The sequence below is a fragment of the Aotus nancymaae genome, unplaced genomic scaffold (assembly GCF_030222135.1).
Source record: "Aotus nancymaae isolate 86718 unplaced genomic scaffold, 86718_ANA_hifiasm-v0.15.2.pri h1tg000095l, whole genome shotgun sequence".
Lineage (NCBI taxonomy): Eukaryota > Metazoa > Chordata > Mammalia > Primates > Aotidae > Aotus > Aotus nancymaae.
Genome location: NW_026988510.1, coordinates 2742565 through 2755872, shown reverse-complemented (window position 1 = coordinate 2755872; position 13308 = coordinate 2742565). Strand labels below are relative to the sequence as shown.

The 13308-nt window shown below is 45.0% G+C and overlaps 1 protein-coding gene and 1 pseudogene across 1 annotated transcript; one reads left to right on the top strand and one right to left on the bottom strand.

Annotated features, from left to right (window-relative positions):
- Window positions 1–1344: 1344 nt before the first annotated feature.
- MAP1LC3B (microtubule associated protein 1 light chain 3 beta) lies at window positions 1345–13002 on the top strand. Its single transcript, XM_012466080.3, has 4 exons — window positions 1345–1475; window positions 7443–7498; window positions 9659–9765; window positions 11175–13002. The coding sequence occupies exons 1-4, from the start codon at window positions 1436–1438 to the stop codon at window positions 11347–11349; spliced, it is 378 nt and encodes a 125-aa protein (XP_012321503.1). The 5' UTR covers window positions 1345–1435; the 3' UTR covers window positions 11350–13002.
- LOC135271889 (U6 spliceosomal RNA) lies at window positions 9833–9888 on the bottom strand (annotated as a pseudogene).
- Window positions 13003–13308: the final 306 nt, after the last annotated feature.

Genomic DNA, 13308 nt, shown 5'->3' with positions numbered 1-13308 from the left:
GCAGCCCCTGGCTATTTTCGTATGTTTCATCTGTTTCAAGCTCAGAGTGTAGAGTACATTAGCCTAATCCAATTACTTTATCCAATTGGCATAGAAGGAAAGTTTTTTACAAAGTCAAAAGAAGAAATCCTGGAACTACGGGGATCTTTCAAAGTATTAGATATTAAAGAACAAAAACAGCCAAATAGCTGTGAGCACTGGCTGATGCCTGTAATCCCAACTCTTAAGGAGCCTAAAGCGGGATGGCTGCTTAAAGCCAGGAGTTCAAGACAAGCCTGGGCAACACAGCGAGACCCAGGCTCTACTCAAGCTTCTCGGGAGGCTGAGGCAGGAGGATCCCTTGTGCCCAGGAGGCTGAAGCCACCGCAAACAGAGCAAGACCCTGTCTCAAAAAAAACCCCAAGAATTTAGTGCTGTTCCTACAGAGACACAGCCATGGGCAACAGCAACCAAAAATCGCATGGCGATCTTCGCTCCGCAGCCCATTCTGAGTCCTCAAATATCACCGCCCTTTTGCAAATGCGTCCGAGACTCAAAAACTGCCACTAGCGTAAGGTTGTCCAGCGAGTTTAGGGGTACACAGGGCGGCTAACGACGTGAGGCAGGCCTGGCCGTCGCCGCAGGCCACCTGACGGCAGGAAGACCTCACAGCTACCAGGAGCATCCCCGAGGGTGGCGGCGGCGGGACGGGGAGGGGGCTGCGTCCAGGATGAAGGCCACCAGCGGCCGCTCGCCCGAAGCCACCCACGGAGCGCGCATGCCCCTGCACGCAGAGGAGGCTGGGACTCCCAAGGGCTAGCGGGGACCCCAAGCCCCGACCCCGGGACGACCCTGCCTCCTGGAGAGGCGCCTCAGCCCCGGGCGCGGGCGTCTCCGGCCGCACTCCCAAGTCTCTCTCCTGAAGGGAAGGGGTGGTCGGGTTTGCATCACGTCCCTTCCTCTGACCGCTCTCTCAAGAACGCCCCGGGACATCTCGCCAGTGGCTCGGCTTTCCCCGCCTCGCGCTGCCCTCTCCTCAGGGCTGGGCAGGAGGCTCCAGAGCGCCCACAGCCCCGGGGTGCGACCCAGCCGACAGCAGTCGTCACCTCAGGCGCCCACCCGTGCCGTGAGGGTCAGGGGTACGACCACACACATGCGCACAGCGAGCGTTTTTTTTTTTTTTTTTTTTTCCCTGTCGCGCATGCGCACGTCCGTGTACCGCCGCCGACGCTGCGTGCCACTCTCGGGTTCCGCCACGCCCATCATGGCGGCGGCCCCGGCCGTCTTTGGCCCCGCCCCTCAGTGACGCGCCGCGAGTCACCTGACCAGGCTGCGGGCTGAGGAGACACAAGGGAAGTCGCTATCGCCAGAGTCGGATCCGCCGCCGCCGCTGCCGCCGCCCTCAGGAGCCGCCGGGCCCTCGCGTCGTTGCCGCCACCACCCAGATCCCCGCACCATGCCGTCGGAGAAGACCTTCAAGCAGCGCCGCACCTTCGGTGAGTGTCGCCGCGAGGGTGGTGGGGGTGGCGGGGCCGGGGTCCGAGCTGTGGAGGGCGGCAGGGCCTGGGACGCTCTGAGGGGCCGGGGCCGAGCGAGGTCTGGGGCTGCCGGCCAGCGAGGCCGAGGGACGCGGAGCCCGGGGCGCCGTGAGGGGCCGAGGCCGTGGCCGAGAATCCAGGACGCTGTGAGGGGCCGGGGCCAGGGACCGGGGGCTGGTCGCTGGGCCGGGGCGGCTCGCGGACCCCTCAGAGGCCCGGGAGGAAGCAGGCCCTGGGGGGCAGGCGGGGGCCGGGGCTCCCGGGCCTGCTGAATCACCCCGCGCCCCCCGTGGCTAGGTCCGTGTCACACCCCGGCCCCGCCGTCCCCGGGAGCTTGCTGCCCGGCGAGGGTCGCGTTTCTGGGGCCCATGGGTCCCCGGGCCGCGCTGGGCAGGTCGGCTCTGAAGCAGGTCTGCGCCGCGTCCCAGCGCGTCACCTTCGGGGCGAGTTTTTCCGGCGAGGAAGCCCGCCCGGGTGCGAGTGTTCCTTGCAGACCCCGGTGCTTCTGTCGAGAGGAGGGACCGGCCCCCGGCCCGCCGCGCCCGGGACAGCCCATGGCAATGTTGACAGTTCCTGTCTGTAGCCCGGAGCTGGGGTGGGTAGCTTCTCCTAGGCTCGCGACTACGCTCTCACCTTGACACCAGAACACCAGGAACACAGCCCTTTTCCGCCCGTTCTGACTGTGTCCCGGCTTTGGGTAAACGTGCACGTGTCCCCATCATAATGTTTGCTCCACACAGATGATGCAAAGCGATTATTTCCCAGCTTGATCAAGAGAAGGCAGAGATCCAGATACCTGTTTTTGCCTTAGTTCCAGGCACAGGTATGGTAGAGAAGCACCGTGTTCATCCCAGTGAACAGTGAACGCCTGCCGCCATCCTCATCAGGAACTCACACAGTGATGCTGTTTGTCTGTTTTGCCTAGTTTCCCGGAGACTAGAAAGAGCTTAGCATTAATTTGTTTGGATATAGTTTTGTAGGTCTCATTATTGCCCATTATTTGATTTCTTTTGCCTGAGATACTTCAGTAAATGAAAATGGACGTTGGCTTGCCAAGCATATCTTGTCAAAAAGCCTCTTGGTCCATTGGTTAGCAAGACTTAGACGGGTCTTTTTTGTTAGAAGTTTTCTTGTTAGTGACCTTAATAAACTCTCACTAGCATCTAGGCTTATTGAGCCCTGAGAGTAGCATATATAAAAGGCAGATTTTCTTTCTTTATTTCCTTTCTTTTCTCTCTCTTTCTTTTCTTTCTTTCTTTCTTTTTTTTTTAGGATGGGGTTTCATCTTGTTGGTCAGGCTGGTCTTGAACTCCCGACCTCAAGTGATCCTCCTGCCTTGGCCTCCAAAGTGCTTGGATTACAGGCATGAGCCACCACACCCGGCCTCTTTCTCTTTCTTTTCTTTCTTTCCTTGCTTGCTTGACAGGGTCTCACTCTGTCACCTGGGCTGGAGTGCAGTGGTGCAATCACAGCTTGCTGCAGCCTGGACCTACCCACCTCAGATCTGGCTTCTGTTTTCACCAGTGAAAAAAGTTAACTGGGAACATTTGTGTAGGAAAGATGCCCTTTTTCTCATCACAGAAACTCTAGTTATTTTCTTTTTTGCTTATAGTACTTTTGGGTTATTCTGGAAAAATCTCTGCGGAAGAGTGGGTAGTAAGGGTAGGAAATGTGAGATTAACACATCCAATAGAACAAGGAATTGCCTAGAACCTAAAAGCTGCCCTGAGGGTAGACCAGCAATAAGGCCCCATTTTTTTCCCATTGGTGTATGTACTTCATATACACTGTATTTTCAGGGTTTTTCCCTTGGCTCACTTTTATTTTGCCCCCTCCCTTTAAATATCTATTTAATAGTCATTTTATAGAAATGTGCCAAATATCGTTTAACAGCTGTTACCTTTTCTTGCTTCTGATTTTGATAATTTAAAAAAAAATTCTTTGTAGTTCATGATTATTTTGGTAATTTTGACCATGAGCACTGACAGTTTTCAGAGATGTGTAGCACAGTATATGAGGGAAATGAATCCTTGGAAAGAAGCTCTTTATGGAGCCTGAGATTACCCCCAGTCAGCTTGAGTGGGGCTTTCTTTTTCCAAGTGAGTGAGTTTCAGGTTAAAACTGAATATAGCGCTACTGATAATGTCTACTAGGATTGAGAGGGTTTTCAAAGTTGAAATGGATTTTAAGGCTCGCTGAAAACATCCCTTTCCTTTTGTAGCTAAAGAAACTGGGTGGGGCCTGGCAGTGATGATCATGGTCCACCTAGTGGCAGAGTCTGGACTGGTACCTTTAACCTGGCATGAATTCTCCAGTCTCCAGTAGGTAGCCATGGTTTCCAGCATATTAAGTGGACCCAGACTGTGAGTCAGGAGACATAGATGTACTGTAAAAATGTAAAGAACTTCAAAAAACTAAAATTGAGTAGGGAGTAGTGGCTCACACCTGTAATCCCAGCACTTTTGAGAGGCCAGGGCAGGATCGCTTGAGTTCAGGAGTTCAAGACCAGCCTGGGCAACATAGTGAGACCTCATTTCTAGCAAAAAAAAAAGAAAACACACAAAAAAAATCAAGTTCTTGCTGTGTTGCTCAGGCTGGTCTTGAACTCCTGGCCTCAAGTGAGCCTCCTGCCTTGGTTTCCCAGCTGCTGGGATTACAGGTGTGACCCACCACACCTGGCCTGAGGGGAGGAAGTGCTTCAATTTCTCTCTGAGAAGTAAATCCTGGAAAGTATGTGTAACTGAAATTTTACTTAAATGGGGATATCAGAAAATAACTTTGCAAATAACATGTTCATAAAAATGAGACACCTTAGGCTCCTACCCTTTTAATGTTTGTAAAAGATTCGAAGGATTCTTTTTCAGTTTTATTTTAGAAGAAAGGAATCTAGGGAAGTAGCTTGGATTTCGGTGTCCGTTTGGAAGAGTGTTCATTTCTGTTTTACAGCTTTCGTTCAGTTGTTGATTAACCATCATCTGTGAACAAGCCTGAACCCGGGGGGAACACAGATTGGACTGGAGCTGGGTCCTTCACTGCCAGGGGGGCAGTCTGTTGAGGAAGACAAAAACAGATCATTACAGCAGTAGGAAACTAAGGGAGTGAGATACTTGCTGTCCTGTGGCGTTGAGAATGCTTTTGTTAAATATATACTTGGCCTCCAAAACAGCTGTCTACTGAAGAATGAGAGTGGAGCAGCAGTGCGTACCATGTACACCCCATTACTCCAGGCTCATTGCCTCTGGACAAGATGCTAAAATACTCCTATGGGACTTTGATGCTGTTCTTTACACCTTAAGGAAGTAACTTGTTTTCTATATATTTCCCACCTTTAATGAAAATAATCATTTTTATGTTTTTAGGTCATATTTTGGGAATAAATCAGGACAAAGATAACTTTAAACACCTGACTTTGAAACTTCATAGAGCCTTTCTGTTTTTTCTTTCCCTTTTTTTTTTGAGACAGTCTCAATGCTATCACCCAGGCTAGAGTTAGAGTACAGTGGCATGATCTTGTATCACTGCAACCTCCACCTCCTGGGTTCAAGTGATTCTCCTGCCTTGGCCTCCTGAGTAGCTGGGATTACAAGCACCCACCACCATGCCCTGCTATTTTTTGTATTTTTAGTAGAGACAGGGTTTCACCATGGTGGCCAGGCTGGTCTCAAACTCCTGACCACAGGTGATCTGCCTACATCGGCCTCCCAAAGTCCTGGGATTACAGGCATGAGCCACAGCACGTGGCCAAACTAATTTTCTTATATTAAAAAAATCTTTCCCCTCCGGCTGAATGTTTCCACTACTTTTAGATTTATTAGGATAAGCTTTTAAATGTGAAACATTCCAGGATACATGAAAGAGGTATCATTTATTTGCTGGAGTGCATTAAATCATGATTTATCCTATACACTGAAATAATCTACACTGACAAAATGGAGGTTTTTATTGTGAGGAGAGTCTGGAGTAGGACAAGAATAGGAAGAGGTCTTATAGGAGAGGTGATGATTTGGGGTCACTGAGACCCTTGCTGGGAAGTAGGGGAGTCAAATGATAAGAGCCACTAGGTTAATTTTACTATTAACAGAAGCTAAATTTATCATTGTTCGCATATTTATTCAATAGGAATAGGCACTGGTGGAAGTCCATGAGTTTTCAATCTTTGTGGCGAAGATGTTTAGATTTAGTAATGTATCTTAGAAGCAGATTTTAAAATTTTGGATGGGAAAAGAAGTCGAACTTATAGGTTTACTTGAACACAGTAATATTAATTTTTTTTAATTAATATTAAATTTTAAAAAATCTAAATGAGATTGGCAATGATATTAGTGTAACCATATTTATATATGTCACACCATCTTTTTTCTGGAGCCTGTCTCAGGAAGTTCATGACATTGATAATTTATTTCCTTTACCACAAGAATGAATTCTACCATAGTAAATTAAGGTGATTTTGCTGATTTTTTTAGAGGTTTTAAATAATGCCATCTGAATCATATGTTCATATATTGCCTTTTTTTTTGAGACGGAGTTTCACTATTGTTGCTCAGGCTGGAGTACAGTGGTATGATCTCAGCTTACCGCAACCTCTGCCTCGCAGTTTCAAGCGATTCTCCTACCTCAGCCTCCCAAATAGCTGGGATTACAGGCATCCGCCACCACACTCGGCTAATTTTTTGTATTTTTAGTAGAGACGGGGTTTTTCTCTTTTGGTCAGGCTGACCTCGAACTCCTGACCTCAGGTGATCTACCCGCCTCGGCCTCCCAAGTCCTGGGATTACAGGCGTGAGTCACCGCGCTTGGCTGCCTTTCTTTTTTATATGCATATATTGCTTTGTAAATGACATCTCTCCAACTATATGTTTGGGTTTTTGAGAACTGGACTTGGCTTGTTTTTTTTCCTATATTGCCCAGAGTCAAGTACAGTTGTTGAAATTATCAACAAGTGATTCTGTTAAAAGGGAGAATTAGATATATATATTCTTAGAAAAGTATTCAGCAATAGACTTTGTGCCTTAAGCCCTGATTTAAGTACTGAGCAAAACTAAAACTCAGAGTATTTTTTCTTTCCATATATATATATATATATATATATATATATATATATATATATATATATTTTTTTTTTTTTTTTTTTTTTTTTTTTTTTTGAGACGGAGTCTTGCTTTGTCACCAGGCTGGAGTGCAGTGGCATGATCTCTGCTCACTGCAACCTCCGTGTCCCAGGATCAAGCAATTCTTCTGCCTCAGCCTCCCAAGTAGCTGGGATTACAGGCATGTGCCATTGTACCCAGCTTAATTTTTGTTTTTTTTTTTAGTAGAGATGGCCAGTGTTGGCCAGGCTGGTATTGAATTCCTGACTCTGCCCACCTCAACCTCCCAAAGTGCTGGGATTACAGGTGTGAGTCATTGTGCCCAGCCTCATATTCCATTGTCTTGAGCAGTTTCTTCTCTCTTAGGCCCATATCATTAAAAAGCTGGAAGTTATAAGAGAAAATTGCATTTCCTGGTTTGTAATGGATATAATAGCTTCCATTTCCAACTTAAACTATGGAAAATTAACACAAATTGAAGTGACTATTACAGGTGGTATTTGGTCTTTGGAGGAAGGATTGGGAATCTTATGCATGAATCTGCCTTGTATGACTGCAAACTTGGGCTCCCAGTTCCTTTAAACTAGTCCCATATTCCTGGTCTCTGTCCTATCACCTGATAGAGCTGTGTTTGTTATGTTGCTTTTGGCCTTAGATACAAACCTTTATCAGATGTGAAGTGTTTGTGTTTCTTTAAGTTCTAGGAAAGGTGTCTTCACTGTTCTGCTATGCCACAGCTAAGGACAGCTGAACTCGGATGTAAGGCCAGCAGTAGCGCTGGTAAGAAGCTGTCTGGCCCTTAATAATTAATGGCTTCTATCTCTTCCTTTCATTGCAGAACAAAGAGTAGAAGATGTCCGACTTATTCGAGAGCAGCATCCAACCAAAATCCCGGTAGGTACTCAGGCCTTGGTTTTAGTCAAGAATGTACGCAGAGGAGAGCACTGCGTAAGTACATCCACTTGACGGGGGTTTCTACCCCCGTCAAACTCAGGCAGTCAAACTCAGGGTGTAAGTTTCGCAACCTAGAGGGAGGTATCCTTGTTTTAAGAGACAGGGCCTCGCTCTGTTTCCGAGGCTGGAGTACAGTGGTGAGATCATAGCTCACTGCAGTCTCAGCCACCTTGTACTTAAGCAATCCTCCTTCCTCAGCCCCTTAAGTAGCTGGGACTAGAGGCGCAGGTCACCACACATGGCTAATTTTTTTTGTAGAGACAGGGTCTTGCTATGTTACCCAGGCTGATCTCAAACTCCTGGGCTCAAGTGATCCTCCACCTTGGTCTCTCAGACTGTTGGGATTCTAGGATGCGCCACTGGCTGGCCTCAGGATCCAAGATTTCCCATACTGCATCTAATTTCTGCTGCCACTTAAATTCAAGTAGGTGGAGTATACACACTGATATTTCCTTGTGGATATCACACTTCTGAACATGCCCACTAGATAAAGCTCTCAAACTTAGCAGGGAAGGTGATGACAGCTTGATTCAGCCTTACACAGAACCTTATGTAGGTCTCACACAATGGAACAATGTACAGATACAGATTTTTATTTCCCAAAGAAGCATGTAAAGATTTCTCATTCCTGGCATTCAACTTCTCTTTGTTGTGACAGGGTAGAATTACTGTATATAAAGGTGTCTACAGTGCTCAGTAAACACAGAAGCTAATGAGACTCAAAGGCCCATCTGTGGTCAGTTATTACAGCAGCTTAGAACTGAAAAAACAAAAAATTTTGCTCCATGGAAAGGAAGTATGGTGAGGAGCTAATGGATTTTTTAAAATTCATAATATGGAACTATTTTCGTTCCCTGTATAGTTCAAATACTTGTATTTTTAACCTGATTTAAAGAAATATTGTATCAAAATGAAAGTACCAGGTCATTATGCACAAACTTTGTCCCTAGAACCAGCTAATAATGATCTCTGCTTGCCTTGTCAAATACTTAAAATTTTTTTCATGTCAAGTAGACAAGTCTCTAGTTTTGAAAAACATTAAGCATATTACCGTCATTAACAACTTACACATTTATTAAAACACAGGCATTTACTTTCCTTAGAACGTCAGCCACGTCTCAGGAAATGGTAGTACTGGAATTGACAGAGTTTCAGATGTTTTGTGCTTGAACCTGGCCCCCAGCCTCTCTGCCTCTGTAAAGCTTGAGGTCTTTTTCTGACTAGGTATATATTTTTCATGGTTCCAAAATCAAACACAATGAAAGGATACATAGCAAAGTATCTTCCCCCTCTTCCTACCTGGTGGCAGCCATATCATCTCTCTTCCATATTTTGTAAATGGTAAATGTCTAAGCTAGCAAATGGTTGCTCTTCACAGGAGAGCTTTGAGGAAACTAATGAATGCTGTTTTAAAGCCCATTTTGGGCCGGGCATGGTGGCTCATGCCTGTAATCCCGCACTTTGGGATGCTGAGGCGGGTGGATCACAAGGTCAGGAGTTCAAGACCAGCTTGACCAATATGGTGAAACCCCCTCTCTACTAAAAATACAAAAATTAGCTGGGCGTGGTGGCACATACCTGTAGTTCCAGTTACTCAGGAGGATGAGGCAGGAGAATCACTTGAACCTGGGAGGCCGAGGTTGCAGTGAGCCGAGATCACGCCACTGCACTCCACCCTGGGCAATAGAGCGAGACTTCGTCTCAAAAAAAAAAAAAAGCCCATTTTGGCATGTGCCAGTTAGAACATAGGAGGCATTTTATCTATATTTTTCATTGTTGATGACTATTTTATTTTTTGAAGACAGTCTCACTCTATCCCCCAGGCTGGAGTGCAGTGGTGCGATCTCCCAGGTTCAAGCGATTCTCCTGTCTCAGCATCTGGAGTAGCTAGAATTACAGGCAGCTGCTGCCACACCTGGCTAATTTTTGTATTTTTAGTAGACACAGGGTTTCACCATGTTGACCAGGCTGGTCTCAAACTACTGACCTCAGGTCGTCTGTTCGCCTCACTCAGCCTCTCAAAGTGCTGGGATTACAGATGTGTGCCACTGTGCCTGGCCTGATGACTATTTTAAAATTCACTTCTGCCTTCTTTTCTAGGTGATAATAGAACGATACAAGGGTGAGAAGCAGCTTCCTGTCCTGGATAAAACGAAGTTCCTTGTACCTGACCATGTCAACATGAGTGAGCTCATCAAGATAATTAGGTATTCAGTCACCTTTGTTTTATATTTCCTTTGAGTAACTTCTCATTCTTTTTTTTCTGTTTAAATTTGCTAATCTTCTCTGTATCGTTCCAATTTTAGTATATGTGCTGCTGAAGGGAGCACTTCTCATTCTTTATGAAACTTACAGATAAATCTTTAGTTCTGGTTGAAATCCTTAAAAAAATCTTTTTCAGGGCCGGGCACGGTGGCTCAAGCCTGTAATCCCAGCACTTTGGGAGGCTGAGGCGGGTGGATCACGAGGTCAAGAGATCAAGACCATCCTGGTCAACATGGTGAAACCCCGTCTCTACTAATACAAAAAATTAGCTGGGCATGGTGGCGCGTGCCTGTAATCCCAGCTACTCAGGAGGCTGAGGCAGGAGAATTGCCTGAACCCAGGAGGCGGAGGTTGTGGTGAGCCGAGATCGTGCCATTGCATTCCAGCCTGGGTAACAAGAGCGAAACTCCGTCTCAAAAAAAAAAAAAATCTTTTTCAGCCGAATTTAAGATTCAGTTCTGATTAAAACCATTTCAACTTAATAAAACTGTAAACTGTTTCTTTTTTTGAGATTTTGTGTGTATATATGTATATATATATATATGTATTTTTTTTTTTTTTTTTTTGAGACAGAGTCTTGCTGTCACCCAAGCTGGAGTGCAGTGGCACGATCTCAGCTCACTGCAACCTGCGCCTCCTGGGTTGAAGCGATTCTCCTGCCTCAGCTTCCCGAGTAGCTAGGACTACAGGCACATGCCACCATGCTCAGCTAATTTTTTGTATTTATAGTAGAGATGGGGTTTCACCACATTAGCCAGGATGGTCTCAATCTCCTGACCTCGTGAACCACCCGTCTTGGCCTCTCAAAGTGCTGGGATTACAGGCGTGAGCCACCGTGCCTGGCCTGAGGTTTTATATTTCTTACTTGCTAGACCTCAGATCCGTTCTTTCATCGTAAGAAACAGAGGGATCTGAAGTCTAGCAAGTAAGAAATAGAAACATCGACATCGTAGTGTAGGTATTTCCTCTGTAAAATAAATGTTACAAGTTATTAAGGTTTTGTACAACAAAGCTATTTAGTTAAAGAGAATGTAGACTTAGTGAGTGGCAATAAATGGCACAGGCTTAGATCTTAGAAGAGTTTGAAAACTGTTTAGAACTGTTTCTCACATTAGACACTTAACGGCTATTCAGACAGCATACTAGTTTAAAATTAGCGTAATGTATAATCTTTCAGTGATTATCGCTCATACCAGTGTAATCAAAGGAAATGTCCTGTGCTTTTGTTAAGTATTGGATTCAAAAGCATTTAGAAAATTCTCATTTTATTGATCAGAGTGGGTGATATTTTAACACATGCTTCACACTTCTTGTATTATTGTCAGTATTTCTTCACCTTTTCTTTCAATAGAAGGCGCTTACAGCTCAATGCTAATCAAGCCTTCTTCCTGTTGGTGAATGGACACAGCATGGTGAGCGTCTCCACACCGATCTCAGAGGTGTATGAGAGTGAGAAGGATGAAGATGGGTTCCTGTACATGGTCTATGCCTCCCAGGAGACGTTTGGGATGAAACTGGCAGTGTAAAACTAGAAAAATGCATCTATTCTAGAATTTTTTTAAACCCTTACCAAGGGAGAAAAAGGGATGTTACCAACTGAGATCGATCAGTTCATCTAATCACAGATCATCAAACAGTAGTGTTTCCACCTAGGAGTGTTAGGAAGTTGTTTGTATTTGAAGCAGAAAAACTGAGCTCCAAGTGAGCAAGTTCAGCTTTGGAAACTATATTATTTAATGTAGGCTAGCTTGTTTTCGAATTCTAAAAGTTTAAAAATAAAATACTTTGCATTCTAAGTTGCCAATAAAATAGACCTTCAAGTTATTTTAATGCTCTTTTCTCACTAATAGGAACTTGCAATTCCAGCAGTAATTGAAAGGCTCTCAGAGACTCTGAGTCTTCTCTTCAGGTTCACAGAACCCACCGACTTTTCGGGTAGAAGTTTTCTACTCAGCTAGAGAGATCTCCCTAAGAGGATCTTTAGGCCTGAGTTGTGAAGCATAACCCCCACAAAACACATTTGCCATGCTAGTTGGCACAAATGCAGGGTAAATGGGGTGCAAGAAAACAGCCCTGACAACTGCTGCTCATGGTGCCTGACTCCTAACAGAACTATACCCAAAGTCCACACTCTTGCAGGGGTAGACATTTCCTATTTGGTTTGTGCTCTAGAGAGTTACACACATAAAGACTCCTCAAAAGGAAATTTGAATATAATTTTGGTCTAGTTTCTTAAAAGACCTAGGAGAAAGAGTGACATTTTTTCTATTATTTCAGGTTTTGTCTGACTTCAAACTAGTGCCTGTGTTGGTATGGAAAGGAGCAGTGCGCCTGTGTCATTCTTCAGGACAGCGGTAGAAACCACAGGATAGTGTAACTAAAAGCATTCAAATTCAGACACTCCCTTCCATCATCTGGCTTAAAGCTATAGATGATCCTTGTTTTCATTTTGTTTTTTTTAAATGTTTAAATGTGTAACTCAATATTACTGAAAAGGTTTCCACATTTTTAATAGTAGTTATCACTGTTAGGTCAGTCATCAGAATTCTCCCACACTATGTGCATGTCAGTTGTGGAGAAAACAGCAAAAGGAGCCATACGCTTTTAAATGTTAATGTCAGAAGTTAAATCTCTTCAGGTTCAACCTATGATAAAAGACCAGTGCTTCCCATTACCTGCATGGGGTTCAGTATTTACAGTTTTCTTGGGAGTATCATAGGAAGGTCACAGTTACACCACTTTAGACCGTCCGTGTAGCAGGTCACAACTTAACCTTGTGTGTTTAGATGTGTATGGAAAACCTGTGTATGTTAGTGAAAGCTGTTTACTGCAGTGGGGAAACTAGATTCCTTCCATCTGGGCCCTCTACTGATGTTAAAGGAGTTCCTGTCACCTGCTTTCCCGCTGCATGCGTTTGTCCACTTGGCTACCTTTTAGTATGTATATTTTTACATTATGTAAATTCTTAACTGGCCTGTCTCGTTTAGACTGTATACATCATATCTGACATTATTGTAACTACTGTGTGATCACTAAGATTCCTATAAGAAATACTGCTTTTTAAAAAAAATAACATGCTGAGGGGTGACCTATATTCCACGAGTGGTCACTTTATTTGTAGGATCTTTAAAACGTACGTTTTTAATGAACTAAGTTGAATAAAGGCACAATTAAAAACAGTCATTAAAGCTCAGTTTAATGGGATCAGTATTTGAGACTTGGATCCCACACTGTTTGTACTTGCCAAAGCCAAGCGGGTCCTTGTATTCCCAAGAGGGGCATCCAGGCTGGTTGTGTTGTGCTGAGGGGGCACTCACATAGAGGGACTCTGCTCTCTGACGGCTTCTGCCTTGTCAAGGTCGCCCTTCTCGCCTTGGCCAAGGCCCTGCCACCAAGTCTGGACTTTCAAAGTTCTCTTGAGAACTCACATGCCACAGGATATGATGGATGGATGGTGAGACCCACGTGATTTCTGGGAATAAATA